Genomic DNA, 21,984 nt, shown 5'->3' on the forward strand with positions numbered 1-21,984 from the left:
TAGAGGAACAAGAGCATTATTAAAGGCGAATTCAAACAAGAATTCCATGCCTTGTTCCTTTAGGATGGAGGTTAATTCTAGAAATTCTATTTTATTAGCCCATTCTAAATCGACGCAAAAACCCAAAACATACCTAGATTCACTTCGTTCGACCCTTTTCTTGGAAGACGAAGAAACAGTTCCTTTGGAAGGAACAGGTGCAGTTTCTTCTTCTTCCCCCTGAGATTGTTCCGGGGTTTCTTCTTCATCGTCTTCCCCAATCACTTTCTTCTACGCATCTCCTTCTAGGAGATTCTAATTGCTGTTCCTCTATGGGGTTTTCTTGAATTATGTCGGTTTCAAGGGTTTTGTTGGAGATGAAGAAATTTCCATTTTTGAAGTGTCGGTTGTTTTTGATGTGGAAAAAGGAGAGTTTCTTGAAGTTTTTGCCATGATTTGTGAAGGTTTGGAGGTTTTTATGGAGTATCAAAGGGTGTGATGAGGTTTCGGTATGGTGAAGATGAAGAGATTTAGAGGAACACGGTTTCTTAGAATGAATTAAAGAAGGAAGTTTTGCATGTAATAGTAATTATGACACGCGGGAAAGAAATAAAGCAAAAAAATAAAAATAAATAAAAGGAAGAAAACGAAAAGATAATAAGAACCAAGATTTAATTAAAACTGGTTCCCCTTATTTTTGGGATTTTTCGGATTTTTCGGATTTTTATGAATTTTAATTTTTGAAAGAAATAAATGCTAAGGAACTTGTGCTATAGGAACAACTAATGCTACATATCAATGTCCTTCATATATGCATGTTTCTTGACCTTAGGAACAGTAAGGGGAGTATTATGTGACATTTGTGAGTTGTTTAATTTCTTTGAATTCATGTTTATGTTTGCAACATTCCAATTTGCAATGGTCTTAGGCAATTAAACACAATTATTTTTGCACACAAAGTCACTCAAATTGATTCAAACATGGGGGAATGACATAGGAACAATCACTTAATTTTTATTAACCAACTCAAGCCTTAATTTTTCATATCTATCTCTTTGCAAAGGCTTAGTTAGAATTCAGCAATCTGATAATCAGTTTGACAAAACTCAAGTTTAATCAAACCTTTTTCAACATTTTCTCTTAAAAAGTGATGTCTTATATGTATATGCTTTACTCTAGAGTGATGCACTGGATCTTTAGATATACTAATAGCACTTGTATTGTCACAATAAATAGGAACACATTCAAAGTTTATTCCATAGTCACTAAGTTGTTGTTTTATCCAAAGCATTTGAGAGCAACATGCAGCAGCACTACATATTCTGCTTCAGCAGTGGATAAAGCAACTGTGTTTTGTTTCTTGGTACTCCAAGAAACTAAACTATGACCAAGGAATTGTGCCATACCTGAGGTGCTTTTCCTATTTACAAGATCTCCAGCATAATCTGCATCTGCATATCCTTTTAGTTCGAATGTATCACTTCTTGGATAGTAGAGTCCAAGATCATCTGTTCCTTTAAGATATCTAAGAATTCTCTTCACAGCAGTGAGGTGAGACTCCTTTGGATTTGCTTGAAATCTAGCACACAAACCAACACTGAAAGCTATGTCTGGACGACTAGCAGTTAGATACAAAAGTGAACCAATCATTCCTCTATATTTTGTTTGATCAACACTTGTTCCTATGGAGTCTTCATCTAATCTAGTTGAAGTTCCCATAGGAGTGTGATTTATCTTTGAATTTTCGAGGCCATATTTCTTTAATAGTTCCTTTATGTATTTTTGTTGGTGAACAATTATACCTTTTTCAGTTTGTTTGATTTGTAGTCCAAGAAAGAAATTTAACTCACCCATCATACTCATTTCAAATTCATTGACATTGATTTATGTAATGACCTAATTTGCCACAATACATACAAAACTTATCACTAGGTAGATCAACATATTTCTTTGTCTTGTTCCTTTTCTTGTAGTTTTCAAAACCAAGACCTTCCTTCCTTTTGGTCTGTGGTTTCTCAATCCACTTAGGAACTTTCATGATTTTGCCTCTGTTCCTTGCAACGACCAGTTCCTTTTTAAGATTACAGATCTGTTCCTTTAAAATAATTTTCTCTTTATTCATTTTTTCAATCTCAGATCTGTATCCTTTCAAAGGGGTTGATCTTATATCAAAGGAACTCAAAACAGGGACAAATTCTTTCAAGTGTGAAATCTCTAAATTAATTAGATAATTTTCATTTTTCAAACTTTCATAATATTCTTTGATTTTCAGATTTTTATCGAATAAATCAAAGAATCTTGTTTCAACATCTGTTCTCATTTTCTTAAGCCATTCTATGTGTTCCTTGCAAACTTTTAAGGCTTGTTCCGTTTGTTCACGTTTTTCACGTTCATCTCTACATTCAAGAATTGCATCATAAAGAAGATCATATATTTCAGTCCTAGTTTTACCATCTAATTCTGACTCAAGTCCATGTTGACTTACCTCAATTTTTTCTTCATCTTCTTTTTCGTCAGTGTTTGGCATTAGGCAAAGGTTTGCTGTTTCTTCAGTTGGTTGTTCCTCTTCTTCTTCCGTCTCTGAATCTCCCCAAGCAGCTATCATAGCTTTGCGCACATTTGCTTAGAGAAAGGTGCTTTTGATTCTTTGTTCCTTTCAGCAAAGCGTTCCTTGTTCCTTTCTTTGGTTTTGTCATTTTCCCAAAGAGGACATTCCTTGATGAAGTGATCTGTACTTCCACATTTATGACAAGCAGCTTTGTTAGAAAATTTCTTAGTTTTACCTTTGAAGTTTCCATTCTTCATGTTCCTGTACATCTTTCGAAATTTTCGAACCATGAGGGCTGCTTCTTCTTCTTCAGAGTCCGAATCATCTTCATCATCTGCTTTGAGAGCAATTGATTTTGATTTGGAGCTTTCACCATATTCAGTATCAAGGTGAAGCTCATGAGTCATAAGTGACCCTGCCAGCTGTTCTAAGTTGAACTTAGTGAAGTCTTTTGTTTCTTGAAGAGCAGTGACTTTAGCCATCCATCTGTCCTTAGGAAGACTCCTAAGAACCTTTCGAACCTGTTCCTCAGATGAAATAAACTTTCCAAGAGAAGCCAACTCATTTATAATGTTAGTAAAACGAGTAAACATGTCTCGGATGCTTTCTTTGGATTTCATGCAGAACAGTTCATATTGATTCATAAGTAAATCAATTTTCGATCTTTTAACTTCATTAGTTCCTTCGTGGGTTACTTCTAGTAAATCCCATATTTGCTTTGCGGATTTGCATCCCATGATCCTATTATGTTCATGGGGTCCAAGTCCACAATGCAATAATTTAATAGCCATGGCATTTACTTCCATTTTTTCAAAATCAGATTTGTCATAATCAGAGAGGGGTTTAAGAGTTACCTCATTTTTGTCATTTGTAGTTGTGACTTCGAAATCACCAACTTCAATGACTCTCCATACCTGATAGTTTTCAGCCTTGATGAATATCTCCATGCGTATCTTCCAATAGTTGTAGTACTTACCTTGAACATAGGAGGCCTTTGAGTTGGAATAACCTTCTTCAAGTTTCTCGGGGTATTCATTGTTCCTTGGATCTTTTTCTCAATAGGGTTTCCTATCTTACGTGAGTTCTAGCTCTGATACCAATTGTTATTTTCCTAGGAACACTACAAGAGGGGGGGGTGAATTTTAGGTGTAGAAATAAACGTAACTTTTTGCGGAAATTAAAACTTAAACGAATAAACAAGCTAAAGGAACACAAGGGATTTTTACGAGGAAAAACTTCTTGGGCCCAACAAGAAGAAACAACCTCGACCACTAGAGATTTTAAACTCAACACTTTCACTAATTAGGCCAAAAAACTTTATTACAACCTAATTCTAACTCGAGCCACACCTTGAGTTCCTAAACTCAAGTTCCTGAGCCACTGTTCCCTTAACAGCAGTTCCTCTCAACTTCACTCGAAGTTTTCTCACACATACAAGCTTCACTCAAAGCCTCTCTCTTACAGAACTTCACTCAAAGTTCCCTTACCCCAAAAACCAAAATACAATTGATCGAAATAAGCTTAGTGGAATTAGAGTAAGAAGGCAAAGAACAAATGGCTATTATGAGAGAATGAAGGCACTGACACTTAATAAGTTAAACTCACTTAATTAATTAGTGAGACACAATTTGGAACTTATCTAGACTTCTATATTTATAGTGTTAATCATAAAGAACGTGGGATTAATGTTAGAGTACATGTTTAGTCCATTAACCCATGATGTTCCTTCCCCTAAGGAACACGTTTTACATCATGTCCCATGATCCCATGAACTATAAATGAACGTGGATAAATTGCAGCCATTACTCCTAAGTAATAGGAGTTCCTTGAGCTTTATCCGAAAATCAGTTTTTATAAAACTCTTTTTATCTTTAAAACTGAATTTTTAAACTTTAAGAAAATAATATCTTTTAAATAAAATCTTTCTAACAACCGGATATTTATTTTCTTATTTTTCCGAAAAATAAAATCTTTTTCTCAAACAGATTTTCTTTTTAAAACTGATTTTATCATTTAAAATTAGATATAACTAATTTCCTATAATTTAGGCATGACTCACTCAAATATCTTTTTAACCGTTACAATAATTACACGCCTAAGTCTAGTTCCTTTTATACACGCCTAAGTCTAGTTCCTTTTATTAACTCAGTTCCTTTAACATATTCGCTAAGTGCCACTTAGTTTATTCCTTACAAAGGAACAAACTCTCATTCTCAAATAGACTGCCATAGTTCCTTACCATTCTTTCTTTGTTCCTTTACATTGGAACTAGAAAATAAAACGCCTAGCTTCTATTATTCTTGATCCAATGCTTGCTCCAGTATCAACATAGAAACTTCTTTACTTAGCCTTTGAAATCCTCTCTTGACTTCTTCCTTGACTTCGTATTCTCCCAGTTCCTTGCATTGATACCTTAAACACCATACACTTAAATAATTCATTAGTTCACTACTTAGTTTGTTTCCTTTGTTTCTTTGTCATTATCAAAACTAGGGTTCAACAGTTACGTAGTATGAAACTAGTAATTAAATATCACAACTCCCAAAGATAGGTTCTAAAACTGGAGACTTGTGCAACAATGATCGGCTCGGATCCCGGTACAAACTTCTGACCAGCAACCTGCAAAAAGGGACCCACCCTGGAGGTTTGGGTGGTATTTCCCCCTCCGATGCTTAAGTCAGATATCAGGGATATGAAGGAACTTTTAAAGAGAGAAATAGAGAGAGAGAGAATTTATGGCAGAATAACAGTACTATGCTCTGAAAAACGTACCTTTCCCCTGATTTCAAGGACTATTTATACAGTTTGAAATGACTGTTGTACCTTGATGTCACCCTAATTTGGGAGCATCTGATCGACTGAGCAATAATATCAGGACACGTGGCAAGTGCTGATTGGCCAACACATTTTACCTTTTAGCTGAATCAGGCTTTACTCGATTGGGCCTAAGTACAATTTCAGGGCCACAAGGGAGCTTTTCAGTACACCTCTTCTTCAGAGAAGTGTACTTTAGCCTAAAGAACCTGCAGGCCTTTGTACTTTTCTTTGTATAAGTGAATGCCACATGTAGGGCTGAGATAGTGCCACGTGTCATAAGGGTAGCCGTTGATTTTCAGGCTACAACAATACTAGTGCTTTGTCGGTTAAGTATTCTACAATTTTCTAATAATAGTTCTAGATTAGTCTAGCTACTTGTTTAGTTAGAGTGATTAGATTTTTCTTTAGTCTTTTCTAGAATTACATAGCTTAGATTTTTCTAGAGTTATTACATAGCTTAGATTTTTCTAGATTATTCTAAGTTTAACACTTCCCCTTAATCTGAAAAATCTTGTACTCCAAGTTGTTTCCTGAATTGGATGAACTTTTCTGTTGAGATCGCTTTCGTGAATATATCTGCAAGCTGTTCTCCTCTTTTGCAAAACTGTAACTCGATTTCCTTCTTCTCGACCATCTCACGGATGAAGTGGTGTCGTATCTCGATGTGCTTTGATCTGCTGTGGAAGACCGGATTCTTCGTCATCGCTATGGCTGACATATTGTCGCAAAATATAGTAGTTGGTTCTTCTTGTGTGTGTTGTAGTTCAAACAATATCCTTCGAAGCCAAACTGTTCACAAGTTGAGCTTGCTGCTGCTATGTACTCCGCTTCCGCCGATGACAGAGCTACAGTTGCGTGTTTCTTTGATGACCATTATATGGCCTTGGTTCCTAACTGGAACACATAGCCGCTTGTGCTTTTTCTGCCATCCACATTTTCGGCCCAATCAGTATCCGTGTATCCTGCAATCTTCTTATGTCTTGTACATGATCCCATATATCTTTGTGCCCTTGATGTATCTTAAGATCCTCTTTGTTGCTGTTAGGTGAGCTTTGTGCAATATCGGGCCTCGTGTGTGTAAGATATATGAGAGATCCGACCAGACTTCGATATATTGATGCATCGACTTTCTCTTTGCCATCATTCTTGGATAGCTTTTCATTAAGTGCCATTGGTGTAGCCGCCAATGGCTTGCATTCACTCATGTTGAACTTTTTAAGTAGGTCGTCTGCATATTTCTCTTGTGAGATAAATATTTTTCCTGGGCTTTGCTTGACTTGCATGCCAAGGAAATATTTCATGGCTCCAAGGTCGATCATTTCATATTCCGACATCATTGTCTTCTTAAATTCCCTAATCATTTTCGGATTAGTGCCTATGTAGATTAGATCATCTACATAGAGACACAATATAAGAAAATCTTGTGATACTAGGGCCTTGATACATAGTGATGGCTCACTTGGGCTTTTTGTAAACCCATTTTGAAGTATGTAGCCATCTATTTTGCTATTCCAGGCCCTGGGTGCTTGCTTAAGCCCATAAAGGGTTTTACGAAGGCGGTATACTTTGTCTTCTTTGCCTTCGATGAGATATCCTTGCGGTTGCTCAACATATACTTCTTCTTCAAGCTCTCTATTTAGAAATGTTGACTTGACATCTAACTGAAAGACTGGTAATTTAAGTTGAGCAGCAAGAGCAAGGACTGACCTGATAGTCTCCATGCGGACAACGGGAGCATATGTCTCGTTAAAGTCAATCCTTGGTTGTTGGGAGTAACCTTTTGCGACGAGACGAGCCTTGTATTTCTGGATGGAGCCATCTTCGTTATACTTGACCTTGTAGACCCATTTGAGACCGATGACTTCTTTGTGTTCAGGTTTCTCAACAAGCTCCCATGTGTTGTTTTTCTCGATCATCTTGATTTCTTCATTCATGGCCTCGATCCATTTCTCTTCTCGTGATGCTTCTTGAAAGCTTTGTGGTTCGCTAGCGAAGAGAGCCATGATAGCTTGATTGCACTGAAAATCCTCCAAGTAGCTTGGTGGTCGCCGATCTCTTTGTGAACGTCACACTACTGGAGCTGAGCTTTGTGAGCTTGATCCTAATGTTGGACTCATCGATCTTGAGGATGTTGTTGGAGATCTCGGTGATGATGGATTGGAGGATGACTGTGTTGCTAGATGATTTGGGCCTTCATCTTCTCTTGGGTTTGGTGGAAAGAAATCTCCTTCATGTGGTTGAGATTCCTTCTCTATCCACAGCCATTGAACTCCTTCATCGAAGATGACGTCTCTTGAGATGATTAACTTCTTGAATTCGGACTGATAGAGACGATATCCTTTAGACTCATCACTGTATACAATGAAAATACATTTTTCTCCTTTTCCATCGAGTTTTTCCCGATTTTCTTTCGGGATGTGGGCGTATGCGATGCACCCGAAAACTTTTAGGTGCTCGACGCTTGGCTTTCTCTTATGCCAAGCTTCATAGGGTGTCATACCCATGACGGCCTTCGTGGGAAATCGATTGAGAATGTAGATAGTCGTATGTACGGCTTCGGCCCAAAAACATTTGGGCAAGTTTTTGCCTTGCATCATACTTCGGGCCATCTTAGCGATGGTCCGATTTTTTCTCTCCACAATACCATTTTGCTGAGGTGTGCGTCTGACAGTTAATTCTCTTTTGATCCCATGCTCCTTACAGAAGCTATTAAATTCTTTACTTGTAAATTCTCCCCCACGATCTGTTCTAAGAATTTTTATTGAGTGCCCACTTTGTTTTTCCGTGAGGGCTTTAAATTGCATGAAGTGGGAAAATGCTTCTGATTTTTGCTCCAAGATATAAATCCACATCATGCGAGTAAAATCATCGACAAATAATAGAAAATATATTTTTCCGCCAAGAGACGGATTTCTGGTAGGGCCCCATATATCTGCATGAACAAGCTCTAATGGAGCTCTGGCCCTCCAGGATGAAGTAGGGAATGGCAATCTATGCATTTTGTCATATATACAACCCTCACATATTTTTCTTTCATTAGATATAGGTGGAAGCCCAAACACCATTTTTTTTCGTTTTAACAGTTTTAAACTGTTAAAATTTAGATGCCCGAATCTCAAATGCCACAATGTGGACTCATCCACCATAGAACTTAGGGCAACATTATTCTCCAATTGCATTCTTAATAGAAATATTTTATTAGGAGTCATTTGAGTCATAGTAATTAATTGCCCTTTTCTCTTATCAAATATGAGGCATTTAATTTCACCATATAACCTCTTTGAATTAGTTGGCCTACACTTAATAAATTTTGTGCAAGCCCGTGGACATAGAAAACATCAGAATTAATTTTAGACGAGCCGTTTTTTGTTCTAACGGCTATTGTCCCCTTGCCAGCAACCTCTTGGTTGCTTCCATCACCAAGAGTAATTTGTGTTTTTATGTTTTTGTCCAGACTGACAAATGAATTTTTATTGCCAGTCATGTGATTTGAACAACCACTATCAATATACCATATATCATTTGACTCTTGGTGAGCATTTAAACATGTATAAAATAATTGATCTATAGGCTCCTTATTTTCTGTAAAATTGGCCTCTTCCTTTTGCCGGAACCAACAATCTTTTTCAAAATGAGTCTGCTTTTTGCATCTTTTACACTTATACCGGCAATCTTGTGTATTATGACCATTTTTCTTACATAGATTACAATAGGATCCAGATTGATTATTATCTTGAGCTCCTTGATTTTTATAACTTCCTCTCCCCCTGCCACGGTTATATGATGTACCCCCTTTACCGTAGCCATTTCTACTTTTATTTTCTCCATTATTAGAGAATTTTAATTTTGCTTGAAAAGCTTGTTCTAGTGGTTGCTTTATAAATCTACGCATTCTATCTTCATGTGCGAGAAAAGAGCCCATTAATTCAGTTAAACTTAATTTAGATAAATCTTTATTAGACTACTCTTCTATAGCAACCACTATATGATCATAATTTTTGGGGAGACTTCTTAATATTTTCCGAACAACTTGGACATCTTCAATTTTATCTCCATTAGTTCGGATTTGATTTATAATATTTGTTACTCGACTAAAAAACTCTTGAATTATTTCATTTTCCACCATTAATAAATTATCAAAGTCTCTCCACAAAGATTGGAGTTTGAAGAGTATTACCTTTTCGAAGCCCCTATATTTTGTCTCCAGGATACTCCAAGCCTCCTTGGCCGTTGTAGCAGCCATGATGGTAGGGAGAATAGTTTCATCTACTCCCCGATAGATCAAGGATAGGGCATAATTATCTCTTATCCGATTTTGTTTATATTGCTTGCAGTGTGCTTCATCCCAAGTAGCTTCTTGGATTAAATCGTTTGGTTGTTCATAACCATTTTGCACTAACTCCTACAAATCTTGTGAGATAAATATGGATTTCATTTGGATAGACCATTGTTGATATTTTTCACCTTTAAATGTGGGTACCCAATTTACTTGGGGGTAGTTAAGTGTGTTTGAGGAAGTCATTTTAATTTATGTGGTTTGATTTTGTTTTAAAAAAAATTGAATATGTGGGGTTTAAAGTTGGGAGAATGTGTTTAATTGTTGAAGGCTTTGGATTATAGTTGCTCTTGATACCAGTGTTAGAAATTGGTTTGCGAATATATTGATTTGTATTGTAAACCTGTGATGAAAAGGTTATTGTGGTTGGTGTATAATTGGGTGATATGGTAGGAGAAACTTTGAGAATGATATCTTTTTATTAACTAATTGTAAGTTGCTTGCTTACATTCACACATATATACTAGTGCTTTGTTGGTTAAGTATTCTACAATTTTCTAATAATAGTTCTAGATTAGTCTAGCTCCTTGTTTAGTTAGAGTGAGTAGATTTTTCTTTAGTCTTTTCTAGAATTACATAGCTTAGATTTTTCTAGAGTTATTACATAGCTTAGATTTTTCTAGATTATTCTAAGTTTAACAGTGTATCAATGTATTGGCCCCCTGCTTGTATGGACACAAAGATGGAATTGTTTATTACTAGTACTGCTTGATAAATTTATCTACCTACCAAAACGTTGTTATTTAATTTGTTTTATGTAAAACTTTATTCTCAATTCGAAAGATGTTACTAAGTAATAAGCTAGTACAAGAACAGAAGTCCAACATACTCAGGCCTGGAGACAAAAGTAGACAAGCGAAGTAAAACTAAGCAGTCTTGACGAAAATCTGCTGGGTCTCGAAAGCAAACGCAACAGGATTAGTAGCGTTGACACCCAAATAACGTCCACCATTAAGAGAAACAATACCTAAACCTCCACACACTGACGCTGTTTTCCTCTTTGTAGAATCACAATACTTAATCTGGTAACCACCTTCATCAAGCTCTTCTATAGTGAACCAACTGTTTGTATCTCTTGATCTTCCCTTTCTACCGCCGAGCTCGACATAGACGATACCGGTTGAATCATCAGCAACGACTTTCCATACATTTGACGATGCCGGGCACACGAACGGTGGGCTAGCCGGTGGGGAGACTTTGCTGAAAAGTATGTTAAGTTTGTTGGAGAGAGTGATCTGATTCTGTCTCGAGTTTGAAGGGAAAAAAGCTGTTGGTTCACCAAAGTTCAGGTTATCTTCTACTTGAAGTACGTAATAATGAGGACATATGGCTAGTAATTCTTGTTTGAGTTTCCATGTTAAGCCGCCACCTACGTCGCCATAGTTATATGGTACGACGTAGTAATCTTGGCCGGCTAGAAGTGGATCTCCGATGACGGTGTACACGCTGTTGTCGTCAGCGGTTATGGTGGTGATTGCTGCTGCTGTTACTGCACAGTAGAGGCTTGCTAAGAAGAGGATAAGGTGTTTCATTACGGAACCAATAAAAACGAATGAAGAGCAAGATGGTTATTGGTTGTGTTGTCGAGTTTTCATCAACCCCAGCTTTGATTTATATACATCTAGATTTGCTATTGCCAACGTTTTCCATGTGAATATTTATTTTCAGACGTGAGACGTGATATATTCCTAGCCAATAAATCATAGCCATATACCCCCCAATCCATTCCTTCGTAGTACGTACAAATTATATATTGGACTGCTACACCTGTGAGAGGCAATTACTCAGGACCATTAGTTTTTGTGTCTCACAAAAAATATTAACCACCGTTTCTAAATAAGTGTAACAGGTTTAATTTTTACACTTGTTAAGGCACAACTTAACCATTAATATCTTTAATTATATATTTGTAAAAGTTATAACAGTTGATATTATGAAAATATTCATTGAACAAATCCAATAACATTTTGTATGATTATTTTTGTTTTTATATATTAGTAAAAAATACGATCAAAGGTGACGTGTGTGAATAGTGCAAAAATCAAAGTATTGCACTTATAGAGAACATATGAAGTACTTCCTCTCATCATATGTGACAATCACTTGTTCACAGTACCTGATGCAATTTTTTGTTCATTAATATTTTAATTGCATACAAGTAAAAATTATAAAAATTAAATATCTTTGTTATTTCAATAGGAACACTACAATGAATTGTATGTGTACAAATAAACGTATTAATTGTGAAATTATACAACAAAAGCAAAAAAAAAAAAAACAAGATAAAGGAACACGAAAGATGTTTACGAGGAAAAACTTCTTGGACCCAACAAGAAGAAACAACCTCGACAATAAGAGATTCTAAACTCAGCTCTTTCACTAATTAGGCAAAACAACTTTGTTACAACCGAAAAAAAACACAAGCTTAGGAGTGAGATTGTATCCCAATGGAGAAAAACACAAACATAATGGAACAGTAACTCCATTGATCATTTTTCGAAGTTTTCTTTCAGTGATTTTGCACTGTTGCCATGGCTAGGAAAACATCAGGAAAAGCTCAAGGAGGTAATGTTGGAAAGCAGAAAGAAAAGGCTAAGGGTCCTATGTCTGATTCTCAAGCCTTAAGAACTCGATCAATGGATGAGATTCTAGGGATTGAGGAGATTGATTTTGGTCTAGGAATTGGCGAGGTTCATACTCCGAAATCTTCCATTCAGTTAATGAAGCAGAGATCAGAAGTTCGATACAATTTCAATGAATGGTTGCAATCAATTCATTCGAACATGGAATCGAGGGTGCGTAGAGAAGGTATGTCCCCTATTCCAATTCTTCAGGAGTTCGATGATGAAACTGATGGAATTGTGGGAGATAAAATGATTGGTGATAAAAGAGTTGTTGATAAAATGGTTAATGATAATGGAGATAGTAATGTAGATGGTAGTACTCATAATAGTGATAGAAGAGTTGGAGATAAAGGAATTGAGAATACAGAGGAGGTGAAAATTTCATTTGAAGATGTGGAAGAGGAGGTAAACTTCTGGAACTCATCCCTGATTTGCTATGTGGTGGGTTCAAATCCTCCAACTCATGTTATGGAAGGATTTGTGAGGAGAATTTGGAAGAGTTATAATGTGGATAAAGTGGTTGCTGTGAAGAAAGGGATATTCCTCGTGAGATTTCGAGCTGTTGATTCTAGAGATAAGGTCCTAGATGGGCATTATTTCTTTGATAAGAAGCCAGTGGTGATGAAACCATGGTATCCTGATGTGGATTTTGAAAAAGAAGATATCAAAACTTTGCCAGTGTGGATTCAATTGAAGCTGGGACTGAAGTATTGGGGGGAAAAAACGATGCATAGAATTGTAGCTCAGTTGGGGGATCCTATCAAAAGAGATGAAGCTACTAGGAATAAGGATAAGGTACAATATGCTAGAATTCTGGTAGAAGTTCGATTAGAGCAAGAATTTCTAGAGCAGATTTATTTCATTAATGAATATGATGAAAGAATTGCAGTGCCAGTGACATATGAATGGAAACCTAGTCTGTGCTCAGTATGTAAAGGGTTAGGTCATGAGGCAGCTGAATGTAGAAGGAGGGTGAAGCAAGTATGGCAGGCTAAACCTAAAGTACCAGAGGTAGTGCAGGTTCAGGAGAAGACTGATAGACAGGAAAGTCCAGTGGATCCTGATGGATTTCAGAGGGCTTTAAAGCCAATCAGAGTCAGATCAGTGAGTGTGATATCCACTCATACAGGGAATGCATTTTCCTCATTACAAGAAGATCAAGAAGAAGCAGGAGGAAGGAAAGAAGCAGGTGAGAAGCAAGAGGCTGGAACAAGTAGGGGTAGGGGGGACCCTCCCATTTTGAATGGATAAAATCCTGTGTTGGAATGTTCGAGGGATTAATAATATCCAAAAACAGAAAGATGTGAAGGCATTTATTCACAGATTTCCTATTGGTATTGTTAGTCTCTTGGAAACCAAAATAAAGGCTAAGAACCTAGGTAATTTGTATCAAAGGGTGTTTAGGGGATGGTGTTTTACATCTAATGCTGCTTATCATGATGGTGGTAGAATAATACTAGCTTGGCAACCAGGAAGCTTTGATGTAACCATTTTGAAGGGCTCTAGTCAGTTACTGCACTGCTATGTTCAGCCTAAAAGTGGTTTACAAGGTTTATATTGTTCATTTGTTTATGCATTTAATGAACGGAGTAGAAGAGTTCAGTTATGGGAGGATCTTAGAAGCATTAAGATGCAGGAGCCTTGGGTGTTGTGTGGAGATCTTAACTGTGTCATGAATGTGGATGAGAGGATTGGTTCGCTTGTGAGACAAAGTGAAATGCAGGATATTAGGGAATGTATGAGAGCTTGTGATGTGGAGGATATTAAAGCAACTGGGAATTTTTACACATGGAACAACAAGCAGCATGGGGTGGAAAGAGTATATTCTAAGCTGGATAGAGTGCTTGCTAATAGCATGTGGCAAGAGAAGTATGGTAATGCTGAGGTGAGTTTCCAAAGTGAAGGAGAGTTTGACCATTCTCCTGCTCTCATTTCATTGCATCAGAATGGTAACAAGGGGAGGAAACCTTTCAGATATTACACTATGTGGAGAACTGCCACTCAATATAAAGAGTTGATAAGAGGAGTCTGGAATGAGCACATCCAAGGCAGTAAGATGTTTAGAGTACTAACAAAATTGAAGAAAGTTAAAGTAGTATTGAGAGAACTGAACAAGAATGGATTTCATGACTTGCAAGCAGCTGAAATACAGGCCTATAGAAGAATGATTGAATTGCAAGCACAATTGCATCACAATCATGTTGAGAACAGATTCACACAGCTAGTAGAAGAAGAGCTTCAAGCAGTGCAGGATTATAGGGAGAAACATGGTGTGTATATGGAGTTCTTGAAGCAGAAAGCAAAAGTGGAATGGCTAAAAGCTGGAGATGAAAATACAAGATTGTTTCATCAATCTATAAAAGCAAGAAGAGCCCAAAATCAGATATATAGCATATTTGATGAGCAGGGTATATGGCATGAAGATAATAATAAGGTGATTGAAGCTTTTGTGGGATACTATCAGAAATTATTGGGAAGCACTGATCAGCAGAGGACTCATGTAATGGCTGAAGTAATACAAGCAGGCCCATTGCTCACTGAAGATCATAAGGCCATACCGGAAGCTCCCTATACAGCAGAAGAAGTGAAAAGTGCCCTATTCTCTATACCTGGTGATAAAAGTCCAGGACCTGATGGTTTTGGTACTTACTTCTATAGAGATAGCTGGGAGATTACAGGCAATGAGGTAATTCTTGCTGTCTTAGATGTTTTACAGAGTGGTAAAATACTCAAAGAATTAAACAATACCACCATAACATTGATCCCTAAAACTAGATGTCCACAAAATGTGAGTGAATATAGGCCTATTTCATGTTGTAATACACTTTACAAGTGTGTCACTAAAGTACTATGTCATAGACTGAGGCAGGTATTACCTGATTTGATACTTGAAAATCAGGGGGGATTTGTTCATGGTAGATTCATTGTACACAATATAATGGTAATCCAAGACATGGTGAAACATTATAATAGGAAGAAAGGGAGTCCTAGTTGTATGCTTAAAATTGACATTCAAAAAGCATATGACACAGTTAATTGGGAGTTTTTGCAGGAAATGCTGATGCATTTAGGCTTTCCTAGAACCTTTACTAGGTTAGTTATGAATTGTGTAACTACTCCTATGTATTCTTTGATGATTAATGGCAATATGGAAGGATATTTCAAGGCTGCTAGAGGATTGAGGCAAGGAGACCCCATGTCTCCTCTTTTGTTTGTAATTTGTATGGAGTATCTATCTAGGATACTTCATAAAATGAGTGAGATGACAGATTTTAAATTTCATCCTAGATGTAAAGAGATGAAATTAACTCACATGTGTTTTGCTGACGATCTAATCATGTGTAGCAAAGGAGAATTTATCTCAGTGTATAGGTTATTGAGTGCCTTCAAATTATTCTCCTCAACATCTGGATTGAAGGCTAATGTGAAGAAGTCTGCTTTCTACACATGTTGTATGAAAGAGGAGGATATTCAGAGAATAATGCAAGCCTCTGGATTTATGAGAAGCTCACTGCCTTTTAAATATCTTGGTGTTCCCATATGCACCAAGAGGATCTCAAAAGCTCAATGTGATATTATTGTGGAGAAAATGACAGCAAGGATTAGAGTGTGGAGTTCCAGAAAATTATCCTAACTGCTAGAGCTCAGTTAATAAACTCAGTGTTAATGAGTTTACACCAGTACTAGGCACAAGTGTTCATCTTGCCAAGAAGTGTATTACATGAAGTGACTAAGATATGCAGAGCATTTCTGTGGACAGGTGATGCTTACTCTAATAAACCAGGAGCTGTAGGATGGGATTCATTATGCTGGAGTAAACAGTGTGGTGGCCTTGGATTTAGGGATGTGTTTGCATGGAATGTAGCTTGTCTGGGTAAATATGTTTGGGCCATTGCTTCCAAACAAGATAATGTTTGGATCAAATGGATACATTCTGTGTATGTGAAAGGTGAAAATTGGTGGAGTTACATCCCTAAAGGGAGTGTTAGTTGGTATTGGAAAAAAGTTTGCAAGATCAAAGAAGATTTGAAGAGACATTTTACTGAAGCTGAGATGTCTTCATGGCCTAAATATTCCATTCAGGAGGTTTATGATAAAATCAAAGGAGATAAACAGAAGGTGATTTGGGATAAAATGGTGTGGAACAGATTGAGTGTTCCTAAGCACAGATTTATTAGCTGGATGGCAGTTCAATCTAAGCTCCAGACAACAGCAAAACTGGCTCAAGTAGGAATCAGCACATCTGATAGATGTCTAATATGTCATAATGGAGCTGAGGACCATGTCCATTTATTCTTCCAATGTGAATATAGTGAGAGATGTCTAAAGGACCTGAAGAGATGGTTGGGGATTACATCTTCCAGGAGCACAATACAAGATCTTATCAGATGGCTAAAGAGGACTAAACAGTCCAAATTTGTGAAACAAGTGTTTTATGCAGGGCTTGCAGCATTAATATATTATGTCTGGCAAGCTAGGAACACTAGCTATTGGAATGCATATATTCCAAGTGTGGAAGCAACAGGGAAGCAGATAAGAGCAATAGTCAAGCTTAGAATTGATACGTACTACCACAGAAGATTAGTAGAAGGGATATGACATGGTTTAATAGTTTGTAATGGGGCTTCTGCTCTTGTAAGCTAAATTGGTTTGCCGTTTCTTTGTGATGAAGGGTCCAACCTAGTTGGTTCGTTTATCCTTTGAAATGGTTTGGTGTATTGTTTTTATCTTCAATGAAATTACTTGCTTGCTTATCAAAAAAAAAAAAAAAAAAAAAAAAAAAAAAAAAAAAAAAAACTTTGTTACAACCTAATTATATTCAGGGCCACAATTTGAGTTCCTGAACAATTGTTTCCTTAAGAGTTGTTCCTCTCAACTTCACTCAAAGTTATTTCACTTTAACTTGCTTCACTCAAAGCTTCTCTTATACACGATTTCACTCAAAATTCCCTTTCCCCAAAACAAAAATTATTACAATGAACATTAAACTTAGTGGAATAGAGTAAGAAGGTAAAAGAATAGATGGCTTATAAGATAATGAAGGTAATGACACTTTAATTAGCTAAACTCACTTAATCACTTAGTTAGACACAAATTGAAACTTAATTAGACTTGTATATTTATAGGAGTCATCATGTAAAACGTGGGATTCAAACATGTATTAGTGGTTTAAACATTTTACCATGATGTTCCTTAGCTTGAGGAACCTCTTCCATGAACTCCACAAACGCCACGTTCAATTAGAACGTGTGCATCAATCAGTTAATGACTTCCTAATTTCTAGCAATTACTTTTTCATTATATTCTTAAATTGAAAAGTACAGCTAAATAATTTGGCGAAAATTGCGAGGAAATCGATGATCAAATTGAAGAATCGTATTTGTAGTAGAATTAAGGTGCAGAAAGACTTGCTAGAAGAAGGAAACGTAACCCGGAGTTACAATTGATGGAGGAGAGAGAAAAGGAAAGAGATCCAGCAACTGCACTTTCAGGTGTGGCAACAAACTCACCTTCCTTTTGTTGTTAAGCGTCTTCCCCAAATCTCCATTGTTGTAACAATACAATACAATATGATATGATTTAGGTCTCGAATGTAAGAATTCGCCTTCTTCGCCACCGTAAAAGCGTCACCGGAGAGTTTGATGCGCTCGAATTCGTCGTCGTTGAGAAATAATGGCATGATTGCTGAGGAATTCGGGGTTATGTGAAAATTAGGGTTTGCGAAGGTTGGCTGGGAAGAGAATGGGGATTTAGTTGTCTGGTTTAGGTCAGGACGAAGAGAAGAGAGAGGCAAGAGAGGAGAGAGGGCAGAGGGTGTGAGGCTGGGACGAAATCGGGCCACGCTATTTTTTAAGCTGGGCCACAAAGAAAATGGGCCACAATAAATTGGACCACACGGTTTTTTTTAGCAAAAATAAGAAAATATGATGCGGTCCACACTGCATCAGATTTTAAAAAAAATCGCATCAGTTTTTTTAATTTGATCAGATTGTCCCTCCAGCTTCCTCTCCCATTTTTTAAGTTGATTTTCGGATGCAGTTTTACAAAAACTGAATCTGTTACTAAGTGACATATAAGGTTTTTTCCACTAGTGATTGACCATACATGGAGTCAAGACAGAGAAATCTACATTGGATAAGTCCCTAAGTTGTCCCCATAATTTTGCATATCCAATTAGGTTTATGAGTATTCCTTTAAAGACTTGTTGGTGACTTCAAACCAATCTACACTAAAACCTTTATAATGGGATAGTCAAATCAAATACGCGCTCATCCCACATAGGCGAAATAAAAACACGCCTAAAATTTATAAAAAGATTTTCCTTAAAAACGAAAAGGATTTTATTTTCGAATAAAGATAAAAGCTTTTTCTCAAAACGATTCTCCTTAAAAGCAGATTTAAACAAATAAAATCATTAACTAGATATTTCCTAAATTATAGCCTTTAAAATCTCAACAAACACCCTTTAACTGTTGAGATATATATTTCATGACAAGATCCTTTGATTGTGATAAGGATCCCCTGAATTTCTACCCAATCTCCTAGCCTAGAAATTAAGTTGTTTCACGGGGATGATAAGAAAGTTGAATATTCGATTAAGAACATTTGAAATCAAATGCCAAGCATAAATATGATCAATATTTATCCTAAGGCCTCAAAACAACAAGATCAATACATTATCATCATTAAATCATCACAATTACATTAACAATCTAGTGAAACTCTAATTCATACTTTCAGCCTAACCCGAGATCGGAGAATACTCACTAGTCATGGAATCTAAACATAAAAGCATAAAATTTATAAGTAATCTAGGGCTAAACATAATTAAGAGATGATTAATAAAATATAAATAAGCAATTACGAAATTTATTATAAAGAGAACTAATACTATGGACGATGATAGATTAATAATCACAAAGATGAATAAAACTGAAAACTTGCAAATTAGATTAATAAAAGGTACCTTGATTGTGTAGAAATCACCAATTGTAATCTCTAAATCTCAAATCTATGACAAAACTATGAGTTTTCTCTCTAAGGGGAACCTTAGAATAACTCCCTAATTACTAGAATAAAGCATAATCCAATAATAAAAACTTTCTATTGTTTTAATAGGCAATAAGCCTTATAAAATTCTTTGACAGAATTGAATGGTGCGGGCGCACCAATGTTACTGATCTCATAGTAAGTTCATCCGTCGAATGGTGCAGACGCACCATTGTAAGTGGCGCTTATAAGTGGTATGCACGCACCACAACTACCGATCTTGAGGAGCACAAATTTGCTGGATAGTGCAGGAGCACCATGGCGGCACGTGCTGGCGCAACTATATGCTAGTACGTGAACACCAGAGGTACTACTCAAAACTCCTCTCTTTTTCTCTTTTTGTGCGGAAAAAATCTTCAAACTCTCGTCCTGTGTCGTATCTTCAAACTTTCAACCACAAAAATGGTAACACCTGCAAGCAAAGCACGACAAAGCACTATGAAAGTAAAAGTGCTAGAAATCTAGTCCAAACAGACCAATAATCTAGTGAAATGTCACTATGATAAAAAAAAGGATTATTTGCCTAGAAAGGGCTCAACTATTCCCCATTTACTTTAATAAGTCCCACCTTTTGATTATTCCCTGTAGGACCCAAGTTTCACATCTTGTGACTTTTATAAGTCCGGTTTACTTAAAACCTGTTAAGAAGGTTAAATCTCTCCACCCAACCCACCCAAGCCACACCCCTCATTCTGCCACCCTTGCCGCCACCTTCCCAGCCTCCTCTCTCTCTCTCCCATGAAAAAAAAACCCAAACCCAAACACCCACACTTCTGCCACCCTTGCCGCACCTTCCTAGCCCCCTCTCTCTCTCTCCCATGAAAAAAAACCCAAACCCAAACCAAAACACCCACACCATTCTCTCTCTCTCTCACCCCATCACCATGGCTGCAAGAGTAGAGCTCCGATGAGTGGTAATGGAACACCGACGAGACAAGGCAGTGGGCGACGGCTTCACGGCGCGAGTTCAGCGGCAGCAACAACATAGACGAATCGGGGAACAGAGCGAAGGAAAGAGGAGAAGAAAACTCCGGCGAGCAAGGGGTGATGGAGCAGCAGCGCAGAGGAGGAGAGCGAAGGAAAAAGAGGAGCTGGGCGTCAGTGCGACATAGGCAAGGGTTCATCGACGAGAGGAAGAAAGAAAGGTGATGGGGTGAGAGAGAGAGAGAGAGAAGGGTGTGGGTGTTTGGGTTTGGATTTTTTTTTTCACGGGAGAGATAGAGAGGGGGGCTGGGAAGGTGGCGGCAAGGGTGGCAGAAGTGTGGGTGTTTAGGTTTGAGTTTTTTTCATGGGAGAGAGAGAGAGGGGGCTGGGAAGGTGGCGGCAAGGGTGGCGGAATGAGGAGTGTGGCTTGGGGTGGGTTGGGTGGAGAGAGGAAGAGAGAGATTATGGGTCGGGTTAGGAAGGCGGCGACAGGGGTGGCTCAACCCCTGTTTCCGGCCAGCTGATGCAGTGGAGGAGAAGTGAATGAAAGGGAACTCATGTGCTCTCATTAAGCTGTGAGCACGTGACATTCAACCTGCTATAGCAGGTTGGTTACCTGCTGGGTCTTATAAAAGTTACAATATGTGAAACTTGGGTCCTACAGGGAATAATCAAAAGGTAGGACTTATTAAAGTAAATGGGTAATAGTTGAGCCCTTTCTAGGCAAATAATCCTAAAAAAAATGATTAAGTGAATGAAATAGAAAAGGAAATGGAGAAGACAGGAGATAAACATATCAAGACAAGCTAAAAAAATCCCGTAAAGTGCGTTAGAAACGCAATTATCAAACTCCCCCCAAACTTAACATTTTACTTATCCTCAAGTAAACCAAGAATGAGAATGAAGAAAGGAAAGAGGAGAAAAAGGACGAGAGGAAAAACTCATGAAATGCCTTAGCCTAAATTCTCTAAATACAAAGCTACAAACATGACATGCAAGCTAAACGAGTTCATAACAAGATCTAGGAAACCAACAAAGCACAAGAGTAAATATTATTAGAAAGCACAGGAGTGACTTAAGGGATTCAATCCATCGATTAACCAAATCTTCTTGAAAATTAGCCTTTCTAGGAGTGATTTCTCACCCCTCTCCACTTCCAAGTCCCAAATTAGAATCCCCCCTATGGATGCTCAACCATATTAGATTGCCACTACCACATTTTGATGTGTCATCATGACTTGCACAAAATCTCACCCGCCACTAGTAAATTGACCAAGATTAGTCTAGAAGTCAATTGGGACTTTATTCTATTTTTAATATCTTATCTTTTTTATTTTAAATAAATCAAACTATTTTCTTTTCTAATTAAATATGAATTTAAAGTATATTTAAAATAAATTGAAAATATATTTTTCTTAAATTAATTTATTTTAAAATGGTTTAATCATTCTCCAAGTAATTTCTAAACCACGTAATATTTTTCTACTGCACGTTTTAATGAGTTAGTGGGTTAGTTTCTATGTTCCCAAGCAATTTAATTAGTGGAGATCATGGGGTTAGTGGGATAATTAGTGGTAAGATAATTCATGGCTACCTACTCTATAAATAGGCGTCTAATCCCAAGATTAAGGTGTCTAACATAAATTAAAATCCAAAGTTGTCTAAAGTGTCAGTGTCTTGTACCCAAGAGAATTCAAACTTACTAT

General features: G+C 37.2%; 1 protein-coding gene across 1 annotated transcript; it reads right to left on the reverse strand.

Moving 5' to 3' along the window:
• Positions 1-10,546: 10,546 nt before the first annotated feature.
• On the reverse strand, positions 10,547-11,212 carry LOC104901486 (miraculin). The gene has a single exon (XM_010689076.1). It carries the CDS (start codon positions 11,210-11,212, stop codon positions 10,547-10,549), a length of 666 nt encoding a protein of 221 aa, XP_010687378.1.
• Between the last annotated feature and the right edge of the window lie 10,772 nt (positions 11,213-21,984).

Source organism: Beta vulgaris, chromosome 8 (assembly GCF_026745355.1).
Source record: "Beta vulgaris subsp. vulgaris cultivar EL10 chromosome 8, EL10.2, whole genome shotgun sequence".
In the NCBI taxonomy this organism is placed as follows: domain Eukaryota; kingdom Viridiplantae; phylum Streptophyta; class Magnoliopsida; order Caryophyllales; family Amaranthaceae; genus Beta; species Beta vulgaris.

What these genes read in the sequence shown, in the direction of transcription:
- LOC104901486 (XM_010689076.1), bottom strand. Translation starts at nt 11,212, where the DNA reads ATGAAACACCTTATCCTCTTCTTAGCAAGCCTCTACTGTGCAGTAACA.